The 23,088-nt window shown below is 45.7% G+C and overlaps 6 protein-coding genes across 6 annotated transcripts; 3 read left to right on the top strand and 3 right to left on the bottom strand.

Annotated features, from left to right (window-relative positions):
- Window positions 1–7,193: 7,193 nt before the first annotated feature.
- GCG54_00000045 (G/U mismatch-specific DNA glycosylase) lies at window positions 7,194–8,168 on the top strand (the record flags this gene model as incomplete). The annotated part of the gene is made up of 1 exon (XM_045400188.1): window positions 7,194–8,168. One exon carries the CDS (start codon window positions 7,194–7,196, stop codon window positions 8,166–8,168), a length of 975 nt encoding a protein of 324 aa, XP_045265838.1.
- Window positions 8,169–8,428: 260 nt separating this feature from the next.
- On the bottom strand, window positions 8,429–9,427 carry GCG54_00000046 (uncharacterized protein; the record flags this gene model as incomplete). The annotated part of the gene is made up of 1 exon (XM_045400189.1): window positions 8,429–9,427. One exon carries the CDS (start codon window positions 9,425–9,427, stop codon window positions 8,429–8,431), a length of 999 nt encoding a protein of 332 aa, XP_045265839.1.
- Window positions 9,428–11,302: 1,875 nt separating this feature from the next.
- GCG54_00000047 (uncharacterized protein) lies at window positions 11,303–12,590 on the top strand (the record flags this gene model as incomplete). Its single annotated transcript, XM_045400190.1, has 2 exons — window positions 11,303–11,388; window positions 11,471–12,590. 2 exons carry the CDS (start codon window positions 11,303–11,305, stop codon window positions 12,588–12,590), a joined length of 1,206 nt encoding a protein of 401 aa, XP_045265840.1.
- Window positions 12,591–12,786: 196 nt separating this feature from the next.
- GCG54_00000048 (putative lysosomal cobalamin transporter) lies at window positions 12,787–14,559 on the bottom strand (the record flags this gene model as incomplete). Its single annotated transcript, XM_045400191.1, has 1 exon — window positions 12,787–14,559. One exon carries the CDS (start codon window positions 14,557–14,559, stop codon window positions 12,787–12,789), a length of 1,773 nt encoding a protein of 590 aa, XP_045265841.1.
- A 561-nt stretch (window positions 14,560–15,120) lies between these two features.
- GCG54_00000049 (Protein cft1) lies at window positions 15,121–19,672 on the top strand (the record flags this gene model as incomplete). Its single annotated transcript, XM_045400192.1, has 5 exons — window positions 15,121–17,248; window positions 17,299–17,615; window positions 17,662–17,835; window positions 17,890–19,132; window positions 19,185–19,672. Coding segments are annotated over 5 exons (4,350 nt in total), but the record flags the coding sequence as incomplete, so codon positions are not given.
- Window positions 19,673–20,285: 613 nt separating this feature from the next.
- Window positions 20,286–21,740, bottom strand: GCG54_00000050 (uncharacterized protein; the record flags this gene model as incomplete). Its single annotated transcript, XM_045400193.1, has 3 exons — window positions 20,286–20,630; window positions 20,684–21,631; window positions 21,735–21,740. 3 exons carry the CDS (start codon window positions 21,738–21,740, stop codon window positions 20,286–20,288), a joined length of 1,299 nt encoding a protein of 432 aa, XP_045265843.1.
- Between the last annotated feature and the right edge of the window lie 1,348 nt (window positions 21,741–23,088).

Genomic DNA, 23,088 nt, shown 5'->3' on the forward strand with positions numbered 1-23,088 from the left:
AGCGTTATTATTATTCTTATATTATTATTATTATTATAAAAGAATGTTATATATTAATAGGAATAATAGGTCTTAGGTATAATAATACTCTACTATAGATATTAAAGGATAAGGCTAGTTTAAAGTAGTTAATTAAAATAATATTATAGATATATATATTATTAAGGAGCTATAGTTAGTATATTAATTATCCTACTCTCTTAATAATTATATAAGGTCTAATATATTACTATCTATACTTCCTCTTAAAAGCTACTACTTATAGTATTAAGTAGCCTTTATATAATTATAATATAACTCTCTAACTAATTTTAAAGAATCTTAATAGTCTTCTATAGTTATAGTAAGATTTAGCTTATATTACTACTATAGTAATAGCGTTATATACTTATAGTTAGCTATAAGGACCTAATAAGGTCTTATTAATATTCCTAGAGATAATATTAGCTATATTATTTAAGGTGAAGTTTAATACGATTTCATTTAGTAATTAGGTAGTAGAGGCTAACTTAGAGTTATTAATTTCAAACTAAATATATAGTATTATATTATCCTACTTATTATTATTTAGTATAGCTATAAAGTATATTTATAAAATAGATTTAATAGTAAGATTTATATATTTACTCTAGCTATCTATCTATAGGTAATAAATAGTTAAGTATAATAGTTTAGTTTTAAGTTATCTCTATATATATATCTATAAGGCTAAGAGGAATTTAAGGTCTTAGTTACTAAGAATAATCTTTAGTAATCCCTAGTTATATAGTAATAAGTAGTTAATAAGTTATAAAGCTTATACTTTAGTATTCCTAGTTTTCTTACTAGAGATAAAGCTGATTTATTTTAAAAATTTATCTATAATAGATATAATATAATTATATCCCCTTTTTATTATTAGTAGTCTTAGGATATAATTAATAGTAATAATATAATATAAGTATAGAGGTATAATAATTAGTTATATATTCCTATATAGCTAATACGTTTATAACTTATAAGTAGAGTATTATAGGTAGCTTATAATATACTTCTTAAGTCGCCTAGTTATATAGGGTATATAATAGCCTAAGAGTAGGTCTATAAACTTATTAAAGCTTATATAGTTATCTCTATATATAGTTTTAAAGATATCTTATAGGTAACTCTATAGAATATATAATTAGTTAAGTATTCCTATTATAGTCTTCTATAGTAATAAATTATAAAGTATAAATAGTAATTCTGCTTAGTTATCTTTATTAAACTTTAGGTTAGCTTAAATAGTTTTTAATATAGAACTAAAGATTAGATCTTATTTATATTTAGCTACTATTTCCTTCCTAAAAGCTAGGTTAATTCCTAGGATAATAGTACTAATACCCTCTTATATTATTAATAAGGCTAGGTCTTTATTATTCTTATAGTTTTTAATTAGTAACTATATTAGTAGAAGTCTTAATAATAAGGCTAGTATAGGTTTATTAGCTATAAATACTATCTAAGCCTAAATATTTATAGCTTATTCCTCTTATATATTATTAAGTAGAACGTTAAGTCTACTAGAGTAAAGTAGTAGATTATTAAGGCTAAGTTCTATTAATAACTAAGATAATATATTAGGAATAATATAAGTTTTATCTACTTTATATAAGATCTATAGCTTAAATTAGCTAATATATTCTATAGCTTTAATTAATTTCTTATTCCTTATGCTTATAGTAGTTAATAAGGTAATATTAGATTATTAGTATAATCTGAGGATAGAGGTGTAATTAGTAATAACTATAGTTAGATATTATAATATAATTATTATATATTTAGCCTTTTTTAGTACCTAAATAAGACTAAATATCTCTATCTCTATTAACTAATATCTCCTTTTAGCGTTTAATAGTATATATAATAGGTAGGTAATAGGATAGATTAAGGTTTATAGTAGTATACTTATTACTTTACTATTTAGGTTAGTAATTTTAGGAAATATAGTAAGGTTAATATAATAAATTATTATACTAATATTAGATTTAGATATATTAAAGTCTATAAATAGCAGTTAGCTAAGGTTATAATAGTAAACTATAGTATATTTAAGGAACTTCTCTTATACTTCTTTAAATAATTAAACCTCCTCTATAATAGGTATAAGGTTAATTAAGCTTAACTATTTCTTTTATCCTAAATTTTTATTAGTAATTCTAACTTTATCTTTAGTTATATATCAGTAGAGTAGCTCTATTTTTTAAGTTTCTAGTAATTTAATAATTTCTATATATTAAGGTATATTATATCTAAGATAACCTATAAACCTAATAAATATTTCTAAATTATAAAGTGTAGTAAGGTATTTAATATAGTAGAGGGTATTAAGCTTCTTAGCTAATATTATAAAGCTAAAAGTATTAACTTACTTACTTAATACTATAATACTTAAGAAAGTAATAAATAATTTAGTAGGTTCTATACTTATATTTCGCTAGTATAGCAACTAGAATATTATTTAAAGGTTATTAAGGTAGCTTTTTAAAATATCTAAAGCTATAATAATATTATTATAATAGGAGTATATAGTAGTATTCTTAAATAAGCTATCTATTTATCTCTAGATAAATATATTACTATTCTTATATCCTATAATAGCGCATTAAAAGGTATATTATCTATCTTAAGTAGTAATAATAAATACTCCTTTTAACTCTAAGTATATACGCTATTAGTAATAAAAGGTATTAATATCTATTATAGTAATAAATTTCTTATCTTTAACTAAAGTAAATATATCCTCTTATAACCTTATTAAGTAACTATTAAGAAGGGTAATCTTATTAAAAGCGTAAATATTAATAACTATTTATCTTTTTTACTTCTTATTTACTTCTTACTAAACTATAAACACTAAGAATAAAAATAAAACCTACTTTAAAATATAAAATACTTTATCTTATTCCTTAAGTTTACTTATAATATATTATATAATATCTTACTTTATTACTCCTAAGTTATATACCTTATATATTTTTAGTAGTTACTCTTCCTATTTAGGTTTTAAGCTTATATATATCTATTAGTCTTAAGGGATATCTATAAAACCTTTATCTTAAAAGATATCTATAAACTTATTAAATAGAGGTATAAAGTAGTTAACCTATCTATCTTTATTATAGATAGTAATCCTACTTATATATTTCTTAGTTTTAGTCTAATTAAGAGCTTCTACTAATATAAGTCTAGATATTCTATTATTAAGGATACCTTCTAGTATATCCTTACTAGCTAATATAGCTAACTTAGCTTTATCTTCTACTATCTACTAAGTATAAGCTTTATTATTAATAGAATTCAAAATACTTACTTTTACTTTTATAAGGATAAATAGTAGCTTATTTATATTATTAATAGCTACTATATATACTATCTCTATAGTAGTAATTATAATATAGCTAGAGAATCTATTATATACTATAGGTTTAAAGAGTAAATCCTCTTAAGTATCTTAAGTATAGTAAATAATAGGGAGAAGTTATAATAATCTTAGAGGTATAATAACTATAGTAATAAATTGCACTATTATTCTAATTAGAGGTCTTATTTATAGCTTATAATAAATAGGTATAGTAACCTTATATAAGTTAATATAAGCTATAGTCTTAAATAGTTAAATATCAAATTTTTTAGGGATTATAATATTATTACTAATAAGTATCTTAGCTTATAGTCTAGAGACTAATAATACCTTATAACTAAAGTATATATATATTTACTACCTATTATCTATACTATAGAAATAAAAGGGAAAAATAATATATTTAGCTATCTAATAGTAGTTTAAACTAATCCTATATATAATAAGTAGTTATAACTAAAATCTAATCTATAAGTATAGGTAAGTTTTTTATAGCTATACTTTATCTACTAAAGTATAGCTATAACTAATATCTCTATATACTTCTTCCTCTATTTTATTTTTAAGTAATATAGTTAAACTTAGGTATATATATATATATTTATATACTCTAAATCCTATTCCTATATCTAGTAATATATTTATTATTAATATATTAATAGGTATTTTTATATTAGTTTTATCTATATTATTTAGTATAGTTATCTATTCCTCTATTAACTTTATAATATTATTAGTTAGTAGTTTTTTAAATATATTAGTAGTTTATAGTTAATAAGTTTTAGGACTACTAGTATTACATCCTCTAGTATTAATATCTCAGATACCTTATAGTAATTATACTTAATATTAGCTTCTATAGTAAGTTATTAGAGGGGAACTCTATATAACTAGTTTAAGTAATTAAATAGCTTATTACTTAATAGAAACTCTTTCTAATAAGTCTAATATCTATATAGGTTTAGAGTTATAATACTAAAGTAAGTAGTATTACTAAATTCTTCTATTAGTACTAATAAGTAGTTAACTATAGTCTTAAGCTTAAAGTCACTTAGATTAAAGCTTACTCCTATAGGTTTATTATATACCTATTCTACTCTAGTAGGATCTATCTATAGGTTTAGTTTATAAGGAAGTATTAGGAAAGAATCTTCTTCTATATCTTTATCTATAATATAAGTAATAGTATACTTAAGTTACTAAGCTTAATTATAATTACCTTATTACTAAGTATTTTAAGGATTAGCTACCTACCCTTATAGGTTAGTAGCTAGGATAGATCCTTATTATAAGCTATAGCTAGTATTCTACTAATTTTAATCCCTTAGTAGTTATTACTAATTACTAGGTACTTACTATTTATTAACTATAGGTATATTATAGGGGGTAGTAAGCTAAGGATATTTATATTATTAATAAAGCTAGCTCCTATAGCCTTAGTTCTAATAACCTTAATACTACCTATATAAGGTATTATAGTTCTAAGGTTAAGTTAAACGCCTAGAAAAATTATTATTCTAGTATATATTAAATTCTACTTATTAGTTTAAGTAAGGAGCTATAGTTCTATTATATAGTTAGAATATATAAATATAAAACACCTAAGCTACTATAGTTAAGGCTAGTAATAATTACTATAGTTGCTATAAGTAGTAATCTATAGCTATTTATATGAGGATACTCTCTTAGTTATTAATCTTATCTAAAAACTATACTAAAGTAGTTATATCTATAGGCTTATCTAGTTAAACTTAGATCTTATTATTAAATACTTTAAAGATCACCTTTAATTAGATATATAAGTTTCTAATTTTAGCGTTATAAGTATTATAAATTATAGTTTATATAAATAGTTATATAATATACCCCTAAGTAAAGTATTATATAATAAGCTTTTATTTATAGAATACCTATAGTATATCTAAAGAATTCTACTTAAAATGCTTTTATAAGGCTTCTACTATAAGAGATAATAGTCTACTTAAAAGGCTAGCTCTCTTTAGTATAATAAGTTTAGTTATATATTAAGCTAAAGTAGTACTTAGTAAATATAATAACTAGATTTCCTTAATAGCTTACTTACCCTAAATAGCTACTAAGTACTATAAGTAATTATAGAAGATATAAATATTAATATAAGTTATATATTTTACTCTTAATATAATATTATAATAAGAGAGGTCTTTTACTATTAAGTTAAAGTAACTAACCTCCTTAGTTTTAAGGGAAGTAATATTCTAAAGTACTACTAGTAATATATCTCTATACTATTAGAATATATCTATTATTACTAAAACTATCTATATAATTTAAGTAATTATAGTATTACTAAGAATAATAGGTAAATAGGGTAATATATTACCTATAGTATTATTATAGTTAACTTCTAATATAAGTATAATAGGTATTAATAAGGTACTATTATAAGGTATAGTTAGGTATTAATATTAAGGGGTAATATTATTATTTAAACTTATCTAGAGGAACTAGTCTATTAATCCTATAGGGCTATTACTAAAGAGGGGAGAGTTAATATTACTATAATAGGAAACCTAAAATTAGTTAGAGATAGTAGCTAAATATTCCTCCTTAAGATATAGGTAGGGATAAGTAGTAGTCTACTATATAGAAAGTATAGCTAATAGTTAAATTAAGTTAGTAGAAGTAGAGGAAGGTATTACTATAGATCTAATAAGAGTAATAAACTATAGAAATATATTAGCTATAGTAATACTAAAAGCTTATTTATATATAAACTTTATTATTATCTTAAGGGTATTTATATTAAAAAAGACTTTAAATATATTTAGGATATAGCTTAATTTTCTAGAAGATTTAATCTATTTAATAAGATAATCTTCCTTAATTATACTATTTTAATAATTAATATTAATACTAATAGTATTTAAGATATAATAAGCCCTCTCTATATTAACTAATATAATCTTCTATAGTATATAATAATTTAGATAGTTTTAATAAAATTATAGATATTATTAAGTAGTAAGTAGGATTAATAATATATAGATAGTTAATTTAATTATTTTAAGAAGTTATAATATAGTAGTATAAAGTCTATTTAGGTTTAATTAATATAATATTAAGTAGCTTAATATTTACTATAGTAATCCTCTAGATCTTAACTATAAAAAGGGTAGAGAGGATAAGAAAAATTAGGGTAAAATAATTAGAGGTATTAGGGGAGTAATATAATTAATTTCTAATAGTAGTATAATACTATAGTAGAAAATTTAATACTTAGTAGTAATCTTAGACTAACTAGTTATACTACTAAATTAGTATAAGTATATATAAGTATAGATATATAAAGTTAAAGTTACTTATTCTTCTATATATCTAGTAGGGTAGTCATTTATAGTGACCTGTTATCACTGTGTGGGGCCTCTGCCCTATGGCATTAGACGTCCCTGCGGCTTCAGACACATTTCAGCGCGGTGGCGACTCGTCTGGAACAGTGGCGCGAGCTAAGGTAGGTACGGGGTAGCAAGAGTTGATAAGCAGACTACTGACTTGAACTCAGCTTCCATCTCATCTCATCAATTGCTTCATCACCACCATCAGCCATTTTGACTTTGACAACATTCGACTCTACTCCGAAGGATCGCTCTGCCTGTAGCCGCGGACGAGGGCACCTGTCATTACATCAAGACATCACCACACAACCCCGGTTTCTGTGCCTAGGCAAGAGACATACAACCAGGGGTTTAATTTCACCAGATATCGGTCACTAGATAGTTGCATTTTCTTTCTCGTCCGTCGTTGTAATAAGCTTCAAACTCAAACAAAGGCCATGGAATCCCCGTTCTTCGACGGCGCAGAGCCACAACCGAAACCCGCAAGCTTCCAGGGCCGCCTGCAGCTTCAAGATTTCATGTTCAAACACGAGTCCCCGTCCCCAGCAGCATCGCCGTCGCCGTCGCCACTTCGCCGTAGCCCCCGGAAACAAACCCCACACGGCGGCCCCGTCGTCCGCTCGCCAGCCCGGGTCACCAAACCTACCAGCAGCACATCGCGGAAGGTGAAGGCGGAACCACCCTCGACCGCCGGCGACGAGGAAGACACATCACTACGACGCATCCCACCGCGCAACACAGCAACAAAAGCGAAGCGCAAACGCCAGGCAACCGGCTACGCCCCGCCCTCAACCTACGCGCACCTCTCCCCGCTGGTCGACATCCTCGCGCCCAACCTGCTCATCCTCTTCGTCGGCCTCAACCCGGGCCTGCAGACGGCGCGCTCCGGCCACGTGTACGCGCACCCGTCCAACCTCTTCTGGAAGCTGCTGCACTCCTCGGGCATCACGCCGCGGCTGTGCGCGCCGCAGGAGGACCGCGAGCTGCCCGCGCTGTACGGCCTGGGCAACACCAACATCGTCGCGCGGCCGAGCCGCAACGGCGCGGAGCTCAGCAAGGCGGAGATGGACGAGGGCGTCGGCGTGCTGGAGGAGAAGGTGCGAGGGTGCAGGCCCGAGACGGTGTGCATTGTGGGAAAGAGCATCTGGGAGAGTATCTGGCGGGTGCGGCACGGCAAGGGGGTCAGGAAGGAGGAGTTCCGGTACGGGTGGCAGGATGAGGGCGAGAATATGGGTGTTGTGACGGAAGGTGACGAGGAGGGGCGGGATACTTGGGCTGGTGCGAGAGTGTTCGTTGCGACGAGCACGAGCGGTCTTGCTGCGACCCTCCGGCCGGCGGAGAAGGAGAGGATTTGGCGGAAGCTGGGAGAGTGGTGCGAGACCCGGAGGGCCGAAAGAGATGCGGCTTGTTGATGGCGCTTGTCACATATTGTTCATCGCGTAGCATTGGTTACTCGTGCTAGTAGCGTCGATTACTATTGATAATAGACTGTCTCGTAATATCCACCTTCAAACTCATTGTTTCTGTTGCCAGGTCCAGGTCTAATTGTCCTGTCCAAGAAGCCTCCGTGGTGGGTATCGAGCGCCCAAAACTCCCTTTGAAAAATAAAATTACAGCCGACCCAATTCATGCAGACGTTTCCATTATGTACAGTTTTGTCATATTCGATTGCTTAAGCGGCGAAGACGGTGACCAGGACCACAGCCAACATGGGCCAGAAGCCGAGGGCCTCAGAAACGGCCCGGAAAGCGGCAGAGGTGGTGCCAACGTCGTCAGAACCGCCCGAGGCAGTCGTGCCGTTGGGGAGGGTGCCATTGATGAGAATGGTGTCGGTGTTGTTATAGATACCCTTGGTGACAACAGACTGGTTCAGGCCCTGGTAGCTGCCGTTGCCGAGGAGGGCATTCATGTACTCGGTGCTGTTGTTCTCGTCGCATGCGCAGGGCTGGTGGTCGGCGCAACCGCACATAATCGGCTTCGTCTGGTTCTCGCGCGCTGACTGGTTATAGAAGCGATACGGGTGAGAGTACGGGTACATGTGGGCGCCCGCAAGCCAAAGACCGGGCCAGAAGGCGAGACCACCGCCGATGAGCAGGAATGGGGCGATGGAACCGGGACCTCTTGATGCGCCGGCAGCATAGGGAACCTTGGCACCGCCGCCGTATGATCCGCCGTAGGCCGGCGCGGGGCCGCTGCCCGTCTTCGTTGATCCGCCGGAGCTGTCGCGGCTACCGCCTCTCGCAGAGCCTCCGGTACCACTGGCACCGCTGCTGCCGCTTCTGCCTCCGCTGCTAGAGCCACCTGTGCGAGAACTTGATGAGCCACCAGAACTTGAACCGCTAGAGCCGGTGCCAGAGCCGGAGCCAGAGCCAGAACGGCTGCCGCCGGAGCGACTGCCGCCAGAACTACTGCCTCCAGAACGACTCCCACCGCCGCTGCTGCTACTACCTCCTGATCTTGACCCACCTGAAGAGGAGCCTCCTCCTCTGCCACCGCCGCCGCCTCCGCCGCCCTTGCGCTTCCAGAGCTTCTCGTCCTCATTCGCGTTGCTGTCGCGCTCTTCTACTGGTGCGAGGAATGAAACGTCTGAGGCGTGGAGGCCGGGCTCGAGGGCTGCGGCCCATACGGGCGCGAGCAGCGTCAGCGCGACGACTGTGAGATCTACTCTCATTTTCGGTTGCTACGGTGCGTTTGCGCCGGTTTCGGGTCGTTCGGTGGAATGGGCGCCGATCGTCAAGATGCGATGTTGGAGCAAAAGTAGTCTTTTTGATGGGTGTGCCGTTCTAGCCGTACGCGACTTGAATCAGAATGGCAGAAAGATGACTGGGGGAGGGATTGTCGTAGTATGTGATAAGAAAGTGTAAAAAGTGAGCGGAGGAACAGCAGGTGGGAGCGGCTGCAATTTTGTCTCTTTCCGTTTCAAGTGGTCGTCTCAGATGCCAAGAGCTGCGCTGTGCCCGCCCAAACAGGGATTGTCGGAGTCACCAAGCTTCCGTCAGACGGAGATGTGGAATCGGCTTAGTGGTTGCCACCAAAACCTATGACGGCACGAGGACTCGTCAGAGACTTCGGAGTGTGGTGTTCCCTTCTGTCACCGTGTCGACCCCAAGGTCTTGCTAATTGCCTTTGTGGCGCGTTCGGGGGTCTTTGAGGATCGGCGGCCCGGGCGATTTAAGCGTCACCTCAGGAAGAGGGTGAATGCGCGATGAAGTCAAAGAAGGATTCGGTGTGGTACAAGCGTCTTGGTAAAAACGAAAGTGCGAATAGGCAAGTTTCTCTTAGGTGTGGAGTCTTGGTAGGTGTGGTAGGTGAATGTTTTGTTGATGAGACGACTTTCCGACAAGAAAGGAAGGGTGCCTAGAGCAAGGGACGGCATGTTTTAATGTTTTATGAATGAGAACCCTTATTGACATCGTCAATCAGCCCTGGCGTCGGTTTACTTGCGGCACCGCCGTGGGTCAATCCTTCGCGCATTTGGCTGAAAGCCAAGGCTTCGATACCAGGGGCTGTTTGTTCCTGCTTCTGTAATGCGTGACTGCACCGCCATCAGGCAACCGGCCGCATGGCTTTCGGATGTCTGGAAACAAACAATTCCTTTCTCGCTCTCCCCGTCGTTTGCGTAAATCGAAGCAGTATTACCACAAGGGTAAGAACCATTGTCTGCCGCCACTGACATGTTTTGCCCCAGCCGTTAGGGATGTTCACCGCTAAGACATTATGATGATATTCGCTTACCCACTTTGGGGAAGTAAGGTCGCCCAGGAAGATGGCTAGTGACCGCTACCACCTTAGCACGTTGGGGCAAATGGAAAAGCTCAGCCCCGTCAGGAGGACGCTGGGAAAGTGCATGGCCACTCATCATGTCAGCTTCCCCTCTACGTCTATCGTCCTCGAGCTCGTCATGTCACCGGCCGTCATTCTGGTTGTTCTCTCTCTTTGATCTCCTACTCTTCAAGGTCCCAATATCGAATTACGCTGGGCAATCGGTCCCCTGACGAGTTCATGCAGAGATGGGTACTTTGGCCCATAGGTTTCTGCCTAGTGCGCCTGGGTCCCCCAGGGTATCTAGGTCGCTTATTGTAAGCTTAATTGGTGGCTGGTATGGTGGCTGTCGCTGCAGTAGCCTGATGGCTGTGCAACAGAAACGCCCGAGACTGCTGAAGAACTTGAGGATTTCCGTCACTCCATAGTTCCGTCAACCCGGGGAGATACCATGACTTAATAGCTTCAGTTTGCTCGATCAAACGAGATGACCATGAGGTAGATCTGGTTGCCTCACGAACTACTACGAATTACCCAGATCGGACTTTCCCCGCTTGTCTCATCCTTCTGCAGGTCATGCAAGTCCCTGGATGCCTTGCGGTTTGCCTCGCCTTTGGTGCTCCACACTAACCAGACAACAACACTGCAGTCGGGCGGCGAATATTGGCCCCTCACATAACCATCACACCATAGATCACGCCGGCTTCTGCAAGGATTCATCTCACCAAATTCTAACATCGCATAACATTACTTTCGCTGATATCGAGAACTGCGATCCTGCGACATGAGCGGTTCTGACAAGAGCCTGCTGGATCGCCTGAGTGCGCTGAAGGGCGGCAGTTCTGGCGTCTCATTAGACCGTTCATCAAAGTAACCAAAACTATACCCAATCCTCATATAGTCCATGAAAACACATGGGCAGGAAAAAGAGCAGTGCTAAAAAGTCCTAAAGTGCCCTGAACGTCTCCATCACTGGCATCGAGCCCGCCAAGCCCCCCTCACGAGAGGACGCACTGTCCGCCCGGCTTCGCTCTCTCAGAAACACACCCGAGCGCGAGATGCCACCACCACCAGTGTCGCCGCAGCAGCAGCAGTCACACATCTCGAAGGCCGTCGGTCACGAGACCGCAGCCCGCGGAGAAGCCGCGAGCTTATCGCCGGCGGGGCCCCGTGGGTCCCACCCGGCCGCGGCACCGCCTCAGTCCCAGGCTCCGACGGATGATGTCGATCCATTTCTCGAGACGGATGACCAGACCCTTGAAGACCTGCTCAGCGACGAAGATTTTGGCCCGCAACAGCAGTGGAATTTTGATCCCAAGGCTGAGTCGGCCAAGGTGAACGCCCTTCTAGAAGAACCCTCGAAGGCTTCGCCCGCCCAGCACGCCCCGGACGGCACCGACGATGGCGGGAAGGCCAGGGACGCCGATGATTCGGATGGCGAGGAGATGACCAAAGAGGTGGAGACGCTACTCTCTCAGGCCCTTGACGATGCGCGGCTCAACACCCAGCCCGAAGATGTGCCTGGCCCACCAAACAAGAACCAAGGTGCTGCGGTTGAGGCCGGAGAGGAGGACCAGCAAGGTGACGGCGACCCGGGCTTCTCCCTCCCGTCTGTGCCCTCGACCATTGCAGCCCCAAAGTCCGACAAGGTTGATGATGACGGTGGTCTGCCCAGCCTGTCTCTGCCTTCGGTCCCATCGGGCCAGCCGAAGCATGAGGACCTTGACGACGACCTCACGGCGCGGATGGCTGCCATGGGCGGTCTCGGTGCTCCGTCCGAGGGAGTTATGGGCCTGCCGTCTGTACCTACGTTCCAGCCCGCCGATCGGGCGGTCAAGAGATTGACGTCAAAGGCGGGCTTCACGGACGAGGACGCCGACACGTGGTGTACCGTCTGCCTGGAGGACGCAACGCTGCAGTGCCTCGGCTGTGAAGACGTCTACTGTGCCCGTTGCTGGCATGAGATGCACGTTGGACCGGCTGCCGCCTTTGACGACCGCACTCACAAGGCAGTGCGATTCGTCAAGCCGAAGAAGGATCAGCAGAGAAGGGTAGCATTGGGAGCATCATGAAGTTATGACAATGAAAGGTTTAAGCATTCTGTGATAAGATACCAATTTCCGTTTTCCCCCGTCGCCGTGTGCCATGCCGTACCTATTTCAAAAACAAATATCCACACTCCTTGCTAGTAACCCGAGTCTTCCATGCGATGTGCTTGTTTTACAATCCTAGCATGTGCTTAGCAAACTAATGTTTCGTGCCCATGACCTAAGCCTCCGTAGAGCGGCCGCCGTTGTTATTCTCTGAGGTGCCGTAAGTGTTCTTAGACTTCGACCGCCCCGTAATATCCTGCCACGTAGCACCAAATCGGCGGCCAGTGCTAGCCAATAAACCCTCCTCCTCGTCTGCCTCAGCATCCTCGTCGATCTCGGACATGTTGAGCTTGGGCGTCCTGAAAAGACCTGTCACGAAGACGAGGAGGAAGACGCCAAGAAAGGCGAACTGCGCCCAGAAGTCGAGGGCGCCAAAGAAGGGCCAGGTGATGGTGATGCGGTTCAAGAACTCCGCCATGATAGACGGAGTGCACACTTTCAGGGCGTCCTTCTCCAAGCCTTCAGAGCATTGGACGAGGTAGTCGGGTCTGTCTCCGCAGTTGGAACCGTGAGGGGCAGTGCAGAAAGTTTGTGTGCCATAGATGGAGTACTGTGGTGCCACCATGTTGGCGATGGCATAGTTGATGGCCAGAATGATGAGAGCCAGCATGACTGTGGCGATCAGCAGAGCTTGGGGGGCAGTCCTGCCCTTGCGAATCTGGAAGATGCGGATCCAGAGGAAGCGAATGCCAACAGTTGCAATGCCCGTGATCGAGCTGCTGAAAAACAGCAAAACGAGGAGAGCCATGAGGATGTAGTCAACTGGGAAGGCCTTGGCAGACTGCAGGAAGATCCAGTTGATGGGCTGGAAAATGTTGATATGGCCAAGGATGTAGCCACATCGTTCCTTGCACAGCGAGTTCCTCGCCTTGTCAATGCCTGTGATCAACATTGAGACCCAAATCAAGATGGACAGCAGGAGAATCAGAACGCCTCCGAGCAACTTGATGGGCCTCAGAACGGCGCAGATCTTCAGCCAGATTTTGTAGATGGTGCTGTGACCCTCTCCTGATGCCTCCGCCGCCAGTCTCTCCCGACGGGTCAGAGTCCTCTCCTCCCGAATGAGGGCCTCAAGCTCACGCCTGTCCTTAGATGACATGCCTTCGGGGCGTCCAGCATTGCGCATCTCCAGCTGTCGCTGTCGCTCGCGGTTCTGTTCCAAGGCGGAGGCAGTGTTCTCTGAGAGCTGCGGTGCGGAAATCGAGGGCGCTGACTTGATGAATGACATGGGAAGCAGAGCGAGGCCGGCCGCGGTGTAGAGGATATAAAGCAGAGTGCCCAGAGTTACGAGAAGGCCGAGCGCGAAGGCCAGCGCCTTTTGTCCATTGTTTTGAACAAGAACCCGCTTGAAGTAATCCAGATCCCAGTTGGCCTCCGAGTCGCTACCGGCAGCTGGCACAAAAAAGCCAATGAGGAAAAGAATCACGACCAGAACAACGAAGACCAGGGTGTACTTGAGCGCGCTAACCAGGCGGCTGCCGAACGAACGTCCCTCCTCGACCTCGATCTCATCGTATTCCTCGTACCAGAAGTAGGCGAAGGGAATCACAATGAGACACAGCAGAGCGTCGAAGCTGTAAAGGGAGTAGTAAACGATGCGGAGTGTCTGCAGAATCTCGTAAACCCGTTCTTCGGTGGCCCAGTCCTTCTTGACCCCGAGTGATGCATGAGTCGTAGACGAGATCAGAGCGATGTCGACAGGGAGGAGCAGGACAGTTGCGAGGAGAGCTGTCAGACTGACGATCGCAACGACGCTGACTGTGGCAGATCGCTCCCGGGGTGCTTGCCAAGTGAAAGTGGTGATGATGGCTGCCAAAAGGCAGAGGCCGACGGCAACAGCGTACGCCACCCAAATCAGGCTGGTTTGGAGGAGGCCGGCGTTGGCCATTTTGATCGCGAAACGGCAGCGCCTCTTGGAATAGACAGTTTTATTGAGAAGCAAAATGTTTGGTTGTTTTGCGCAAAGTCGAATTGGAGGGGAGCTGTGGATAAGGTGTCGTCGATGTTTCACTCTGCCTCATTCCAGAAGGGGGAGCTCCAGAGCTACGAGGGATGGTAAATAGTGACGGAACTACTGGAGCAAGTAGCTATGGTCAAGGCAGGTAGGTGACGCAATAGCGTCGTTTAGCGCCTTCTAATCCTGACCTCAGTCGCGCAGAGGCGCGTGCCTTTGAGGTGGTGCTATGACCAGGATCCAGTCAGTGCTTGCAGGCGCAGGTTGCTGAGGTGAGCTGCCCCGGGCTTCACCTGCCCGACCTGCCCGGAATTGAGGACTTTCTGTTGATCCGCCGTCCTGAATCTGCCCAATCAGAAGGCGCAGATGATACGTAGCAAGGACCCGCGATTGTTTAGAGCTCGCGCGCCTGCAGGAGAGCTTTTGGCGATTTGCGACAATCTTGACACGACCTCACCCGAGCATCTCTCCCGCCAAATTCGAAACCTATGACAGCGGGCGGCTCAAGGGCAATCGCCTGAGACTGTCCTCATGCAGTGCTATACCGAGCTCACGCCGCCGACTGGCGTGCAGCACAGCCTGAGTCTCCCTTTCCTCTCGGCGCAGAGCAACAATCTGGTCGTCGCAAAGGGCTCGCTGCTTCAAATATTTGCCACAAAGACCATCTCGTCAGAGATTGACCACACGCAGACTCGTGAGAAACAGACTTCGAGGGCTGATACCCAGTACGACCGCCGATTGAACGACGACGATGGCCTCGAATCCTCCTTCCTTGGCGGCGACGGTATGCTGGTTCGCGCCGATCGTACCACCAACACCAAGCTTATTCTCGTCGCCGAATACCCCATATTTGGAGTCGTGGCAGGCCTTGCGAGAATCAAAATTCAAAATTCCAAGTCTGGAGGCGAGGCTCTTTTGATTGCTACAAGAGTGGCACGTTTGAGTCTGGTGCAATGGGATCCCGAGAAACACGCACTCGAGGACGTCTCCATCCACTTCTACGAAAAAGAAGAGCTCGAGGGCTCGCCATTCGATGGCCCGTTGAGCAATCACCCAACTCATCTTGCTGCTGATCCAGGCTCCCGATGTGCCGCTCTCCGATTTGGCTCCAGATACATCGCGTTCCTACCCTTCAAACTAAACGATGAGGACATAGATATGGATGACTGGGATGAGGATGTGGATGGACCTCGGCCGGCAAAAGAGCCGTCAGCAACTGCAGCTACAAATGGAACTAGCAACTTAGCAGATGTACCATACTCAACGTCATACGTCCTCCCTCTCCCGCAGCTTGATCCCAGTCTCCTCCATCCTGTGCACCTCGCCTTCCTGCATGAGTACAGAGAGCCGACCTTCGGTATCATCTCTTCGATGCAGCGCCGCTCCAACACTCTACCTCGGAAAGACCACTTCTCCTATAAGGTCTTTACCCTCGATCTGCAACAAAGGGCATCCACGGCTATTCTTTCCGTCAACAACTTGCCGCAGGACCTCTTCCAAGTCATTGCCCTTCCAGGCCCTATTGGAGGAGCTCTTCTCGTCGGTACCAACGAGCTGATCCACATTGACCAGTCTGGCAAGCCCAATGGTGTGGCTGTCAATGCGTTCACCAAGGAGACGACCAGCTTTCCTCTGGCCGATCAGTCGGAATTGGATCTGCGGCTCGAGCACTGCTACATTGAGCAAATGTCTCCTGAGAATGGAGAGCTGCTCATGGTGCTCAGAGATGGTCGTTTGGCCATCATCGCTTTCAAAATCGATGGACGTACCGTTTCCGGACTCAGTGTCAGGATAGTACCCGCGGAGGCTGGAGGCAACGTTGTGCAGTGCGGTGCCTCTTCGATTTCAAGGCTGAGCAAGAACGCGTTCTTCATAGGCAGTACTGGTAGCGATTCCCTCGTTGTGGGTGTCACCCGGAAACAGACACAAAACGCGCGGAAGAAAACGCGTTTGGTTGACGACTCTTTCGCGGACGACCTCGAGGATGAGGATATCGACGATGACGACGATGATGATCTTTACGGCGAAACCACAACGACAGTTCAGTCGAGCACAGCCGCCAATGGCGTGCCCAAAGGAGGAGAGATATCATTCCGTGTTCACGACTCTCTCCTGAGTTTAGCTCCGGTCAAGGATATGACGACGGGCAAGCAAGCCTTCATCCCGGAGAGCGAGGATGAGAAGAACTCGGTCGGCGTCGTAGCTGATTTGCAACTTGCGGCTGCCGTTGGCAAGGGCAATGCAGCCGCCATCGCCATCATGAACCAGAACATTCAACCAAAGGTCATTGGCAAGTTTGAGTTCCCAGAGGCGAGGGGATTCTGGACCATGTGCGTTCAAAAGCCGATTCCAAAATCACTGCAGGGCGATAAGGGCGCAAATGCGGCTGTGGGCAGCGAATTCGATGCTTCATCTATATACGACAAGTTTATGATAGTTTCCAAGGTTGATCTAGACGGTTACGAAACATCAGATGTTTATGCTCTTACAGGCGCTGGCTTTGAGGCTTTCACGGGGACAGAGTTTGATCCTGCGGCAGGTTTTACGGTGGAGGCGGGCACGATGGGGAAACACATGCGTATCATTCAGGTTCTCAAGTCTGAGGTGCGATGCTACGATGGAGGTAAGTTATCGGCACTTATAACTGTAGTTCAACGCTGACGAACAAACCAGATCTCGGCTTAAGTCAAATCTTGCCGATGCTTGATGAGGAGACGGGAGCTGAACCACGAGTCGTCAGTGCCAGCATCGCGGACCCCTATCTCCTGCTGGTACGAGATGATGCGAGCATAATGGTTGCTCAAATTGATAATAACAACGAACTCGAAGAGATGGAAAAGCAAGACGACACTATCTTATCAACACAATGGCTTGCCGGGTGTTTGTACACCGACACCACAGGTGTGTTTGCTCCAATTCAAACCGACAAGGGTACGCCAGAGAGCCAAAGCATTTTCATGTTCCTGCTCAGCGCTGTGGGAGCTTTATATGTAAGTCCGCCCCATAACATTCGATTTCAACTTCTAACAAAACCAGATATACGCCCTCCCCGACCTCTCAAAACCAGTCTATGTTGCTGCTGGAATGACCTACGTTCCCCCGTTTCTATCTGCGGACTACGCCGTTCGTCGAGGCACAGTTCAAGAGACATTGACGGAAGTTCTCGTGGCCAAATTGGGCGATGCCACGGAGTCTTCGCCATATCTTATTGTGAGTTCTGTTCGATGAAAGATTTAATGCGTATCATTCTGACTCAGTTGACAGCTTCGACATGCAAACGACGACATTACTATATATGAACCCATCCGCCTCGAGTCACAAGACAATTCCGAGGGCCTCGCAAAGACACTCCACTTTCAAAAGATCACAAATCCGGCTCTGGCCAAGAGCCCAGTTGAAGTAGCGGATGACGATGCCAATGAGCAACCTCGTTTCGTTCCTCTTCGACCGTGCGCCAACATCAATGGCTACAGCACCGTCTTCCTTCCTGGTGCCTCGCCATCCTTCATCATAAAATCTGCCAAAAGCGCACCCAAGGTGTTGGGTCTGCAGGGCATCGGCGTTCGTGGCATGAGTTCCTTCCATACCGAAGGCTGCGAGCGCGGTTTCATTTACGCCGATTCAGAGGGGCACACGCGCGTCACGCAGCTGCCCGCCGACACCAGTTTCGAGCTAGGAGTTTCCATCCGCAAGATTCCAGTTGGAGATGCTATCGGCCTCATCGCCTACCATCCTCCCATGGAGACGTACGCCGTTGCCTGCAGTGTATCGGAGCCGTTCGAGCTCCCCAAGGACGACGACTACCACAAGGAATGGGCCAAGGAGACCATCACCACGTTCCCGCAGATGGAGCGCGGTATCATCAAGCTCCTCAGTCCCGCCACATGGTCCGTCATTGACACTGTCGAGCTCGATCCCCACGAGGTTGCCATGTGTATGAAGACGCTCCACCTCGAAGTGTCCGAGGAGACTAAGGAACGCCGCATGCTTATTGCCATCGGCACGGCTATCAACCGTGGCGAGGACCTACCCATCCGCGGCCGCATCCTCGTGTACGATGTCGTGCCCGTTGTGCCCCAACCTGGACGCCCAGAGACGAACAAGAAACTCAAGCTGGTCGCCAAAGAGGAGATTCCCCGCGGCGCCGTCACCGCCCTTTGCGAGGTTGGATCGCAAGGCCTGATGCTCGTCGCGCAGGGGCAGAAGTGCATGGTCCGTGGCCTGAAGGAAGACGGCACCCTCCTGCCTGTCGCATTCATGGACATGAGCTGCTACGTCACCTCCGTACGCGAGGTGCGAGGCACCGGCTACTGTCTCATGGCTGATGCCTTCAAGGGTGTCTGGTTCGTCGGCTACGCAGAAGAGCCTTACAAGATGATGCTCTTCGGAAAAAGCACTGGCAAGTTTGAGGTCTTGACAGCGGACTTTTTGGTCGATGGAGACGAGCTGCACATCGTCGTCTGCGACAAGGACGGCGTCATTCACGTCATGCAATTTGACCCTGAGCGTAAGTCTCCCCCGTAACCCCGACTGCTTGGCAACTCACTAACCGTTTACAGACCCGAAGTCTCTCCAAGGCCACTTGCTGCTCAACCGTGCCTCCTTCTCGGCTGCGCCGAACCACCCTACCGCAACCCTCTCACTGCCCAGAACAACCACCACCGCACAATCAGCATCTGCGTCCAAGAACCCACCATCAACGCTCATGCTGGCTTCTCCTACGGGTGTTCTTGCGGCCCTGACTCCGCTATCAGAGCAGGCTTACCGACGCCTGACATCCCTGTCCAACAGCATCGCCGCAGCGCTCCCCCACGCAGCAGCCACGAACCCAAAGGCGCACCGGCTCCCGCCCTTAGACGCGCGCCCGCCGGGCGTCGACACAAGCGCCGGACGCACCATCGTCGACGGCGCGCTCCTGTCCCGCTGGAACGAGCTCGGCGCAGGACGCAGGTCGGAAGTCGCCGGCAAGGGCGGCTACGGTAACGTGTTGGAGGTCCGGGGCGAGCTGGAAGGGATCCTCGGATGGAACGGATTGGCCTACTTCTGAGGCAGTTGCTAAATAGGAGGATTATCGCGTTTGGGGCTGAGTATCTTTTGGAAGTTGGGCCTTTTGGAACAAGGCCTTGGTGCAGCAATTGCGAAGAAGCGTTTTCAAGAGGCAAAAGTTAGATCGACGACACTTTTGGTAATAGATTATCCGCAAACCAAGTACATTCACAATGTGGCTTTTACTTGCGTCATGTGCTGTGATACGGTCAAATCACGGATTGTGCGCTGCCGATTAAAGTTATTGAGTAACATTACCGTGACTAGAAATCTAACCCCATACTGAGGTGCCTATGTTTGTCCTAATCTATTCTTCGTAATGCCTTTCTAGGCAATCGTAACTCAAGCTCGTCGTTGGCCCTAAGGCGTTCAAATTCATTTTCGCTCAAAGCAACACAACGCTCTTCTCTCATGGTTGACCTCACCAACCGCAAAGCCAGTCCCTCTGCCCATACCTTAATAGTGTTCCTTGTATCGTACACTCTCATACCTTTTGGTAGTTACTAAACATTCCGAGAAGCGCAACCGAATAGGCGCGACTGAGACATTGCGTCATGGCGACGTGGTATTACATGAGAAATAGGCCCAAGACTAAAATAACCTGGGTGTAATATCTAGGCTGCAGCTTGATGTTTTCGACGAATACTTCCGAAGCGGCGCTTCAGACCGTCACTAAGACGCTTGCCAGTGCTGTTGTGACGGCGCACATCTGCGCTGTTTGACTGTCCGGCGGGCGTCTCTGATGGGCCGGGCCTCCCGTCGGCGGCATTGCTCACGCTACGCTGACGAACCGTGGCACCGAGATTCTTTCGTGACTGGCTGTTGGCACCGGGATGCATCTCGTACTCAACAGGGCCGTTGCCGAGGGACGCCTTGCGCATGCGCTTCTTCTCCTTAAGATCTCTTTCGTAGGTGTACGAAGGCTCGCCCTTTCCTTTGAGATCATCAGGATGGTACGGCTATTCTTAGTCAGACACTGCAGATGACGTCAAAATTGGAACAGCAGACTTACGATTCCGTCCCATCGTTTGTAAGCACCGCCTTGCGCGTCAGGCTCGCGCATGAGGTCCGCTCCCTCCTCATAGTTCATAACGTTGCCGCGCATGTCGCTGCTGCCGACGGGGACGGTGCCGGTTCCTTGAAGAGGAACATGCTTGGTAAGGGAGTCTTGGATGTATTCACGGGGAGTTGCTCTCAAAGCCTCCTCGTTGGATTCCTTGACGGCCTCAACTGGGGCGTACTGCTTGTTGCGGTTGCGGGACGCCAAAGTGGCGTCATACGGGCCGCCATGGTGGTAGACACCACCTATGGTGTCGAGCCCGTCAATGGTGTCGGTCATAGCACCGTTCTTGCGAGTGCGAAGGTGAGGAGCGCGGTCTGCTGCGCGATGCTCCTTCTTGAGCATGTCCAGAGGTCGGTGAGACATATCGCCGTTGTACCTTTGGTTCAATGAACCGGAGCGACGGAGACCGCTAGGGACGTTGTGATGGTTTACGCTTTTGCTGCGCTGGACAGACGGGTCGGCACGACCTTCTTCCTCGTTGATAGGCCGGTTGCGCGCGCTGAAGCTCCGTGTGACGCTAGTGCTCGGAGGCAGACTGTTGCGAACACTGGTGCTGCGACCTAGAGGCCTGTGAGGAGCAGAGGACGAAGCAGGTGAACCGGGTTCTCTGGGCGAGGGCAGTGATGCGCGGTTGTTGTAAGTGGGTGAGAACGGGTTCGAAGAGTGAAAGCTGGAGCGTGTTGGGCTCGCGGAAGTAGGCGGGGTTGGATACGACGAAGCCTGGCTGTGGCTCCTATGACTTCTCTGGCTCTTATCGCTCGGCTGGACCGGGTCTTTCCCTTTCTTTCTCTGTGAGAAAGTACGAAGCAATGGATCGGGATTGATGAATGAGCTTCCAGGTCCGGTTTCCTGGCTAGGTTCAGGTGCAGTGAGTGGATCAAGCAAGTAAGCCTTTGCCTAAGAAGAATAATGTTAATTGAATGTGAGTTGAGAATATGGACGCAAGAAGGCGACTGGACACGAGGAGTTTTAGATAAGAAGTCGAACGACAAGCAAGGACGCGCATGTGTAAGTGGAGGGACCCGTATTATTTACGTCGTCCAGGGCTTAGCTGCAGTCTGGATGATGCCAGCCAGCTTGTCGAGGTCCTTGGAAATCCGATGGCTTGGATGAACAGTGACGCAAGAAGGGACTTCCAGCCGCCTAAGCTTGGGTGGCTGAACCGTGCAGTGCAGGGGACCCGTCCGTACCTTGCTTCCCGACTCACTTGGGTTGGCGGGGGTAGCTTGGGTAGACTTGGGGCTTAGAATAGCAGGCAAGCTTGGGCCCGGGCAGAGGAACCGGTCGGGCGTTCTGGCCGCGAGCGCGGTAGGAGAGAGGAGACGGGACGATCGGCTTCGACCACGTTGAGTGAGTGAGTCCTTGGGCTTCGAACTTGCTGGGGGCGGCAGCAGTGACGGAATGTTGGAGTCGTAGACGGGCGAGACGGAAGATGACAAGACGGCGGATGCGACGGTGACGGGTTGAAAAGAGTGGGGACAACGAGGGAATGGCAGATGAGAACGTGAGCGATGACGATGATAGGGCCGACCGTAAGGCCCAGGCCTAGCCAGCCATAGTGAACCGCAAGGGGAGATGAATGTTCGTCGAGATAATAGTACGACAAATGATGATGGATGGGGGCTGTGTTTCGTTCCAATGCCTGTAAATAAAAAACCGACCATGGACTTACCCACTGCTTGTTGCTGCCCGAGTCGTCCATATTGTTTTTGGTGTAATTGCTGTGGCTGTGTCTTTGGTTATGGTTCTCGAGGGTCGTCGGGTGTTGGCGCAACACGCAGCATAGCACAGCAAAGCGAAGCGAAGCGATGCAATGCAGCAGAATGACAAGACGAGAGATGAGAGGACGCAAAAACCGGGGACAGAAATGCAGGTGTGAGAGCCCTTTTGAACGGCAATGCAGTAGTAGAGGTGTTCTTCACCTTCAGCGTCGTCCGCTGTTCCGTTTGGTGGGATGAGTGAGGTGCACACCCGGGGGCGAGAAGGGTGACGGACGAGGACAAGGACGACAGAGTCATGAGGGTGTGGACGTGATGCCGACGACAGGCACAGTCAGTCCAGGCCCTTCAGACCAGGCGATCCCAGTCCTTCTCAGGCAAGTGTGAGGTGCGCCAGCGTGCGAATGCAGCGTGGCCTGCACCTTCTTCATCGCGGTGCTGGGCTGCTAGGAACATGCCCGGACGGGAAGTGACCATCATGGGACCTGCGCTGGCCGGGTCGCCCGAGCTTGCCATTGGTGAGAAGTTTTGTGGTGTTCTTTTGGTTCTTTCTTTGGCAGGGAGGGGGAGGGGAAAGGGAAGGGAAGGAGGAGGGGTGGGCATGTGCGAAGGGACCGGATGATGTGGGTGGGAAGG

Source organism: Colletotrichum gloeosporioides (genome assembly GCF_011800055.1).
Source record: "Colletotrichum gloeosporioides strain Lc1 chromosome Unknown consensus_33, whole genome shotgun sequence".
Classification (NCBI taxonomy): Eukaryota; Fungi; Ascomycota; class Sordariomycetes; order Glomerellales; family Glomerellaceae; genus Colletotrichum; species Colletotrichum gloeosporioides.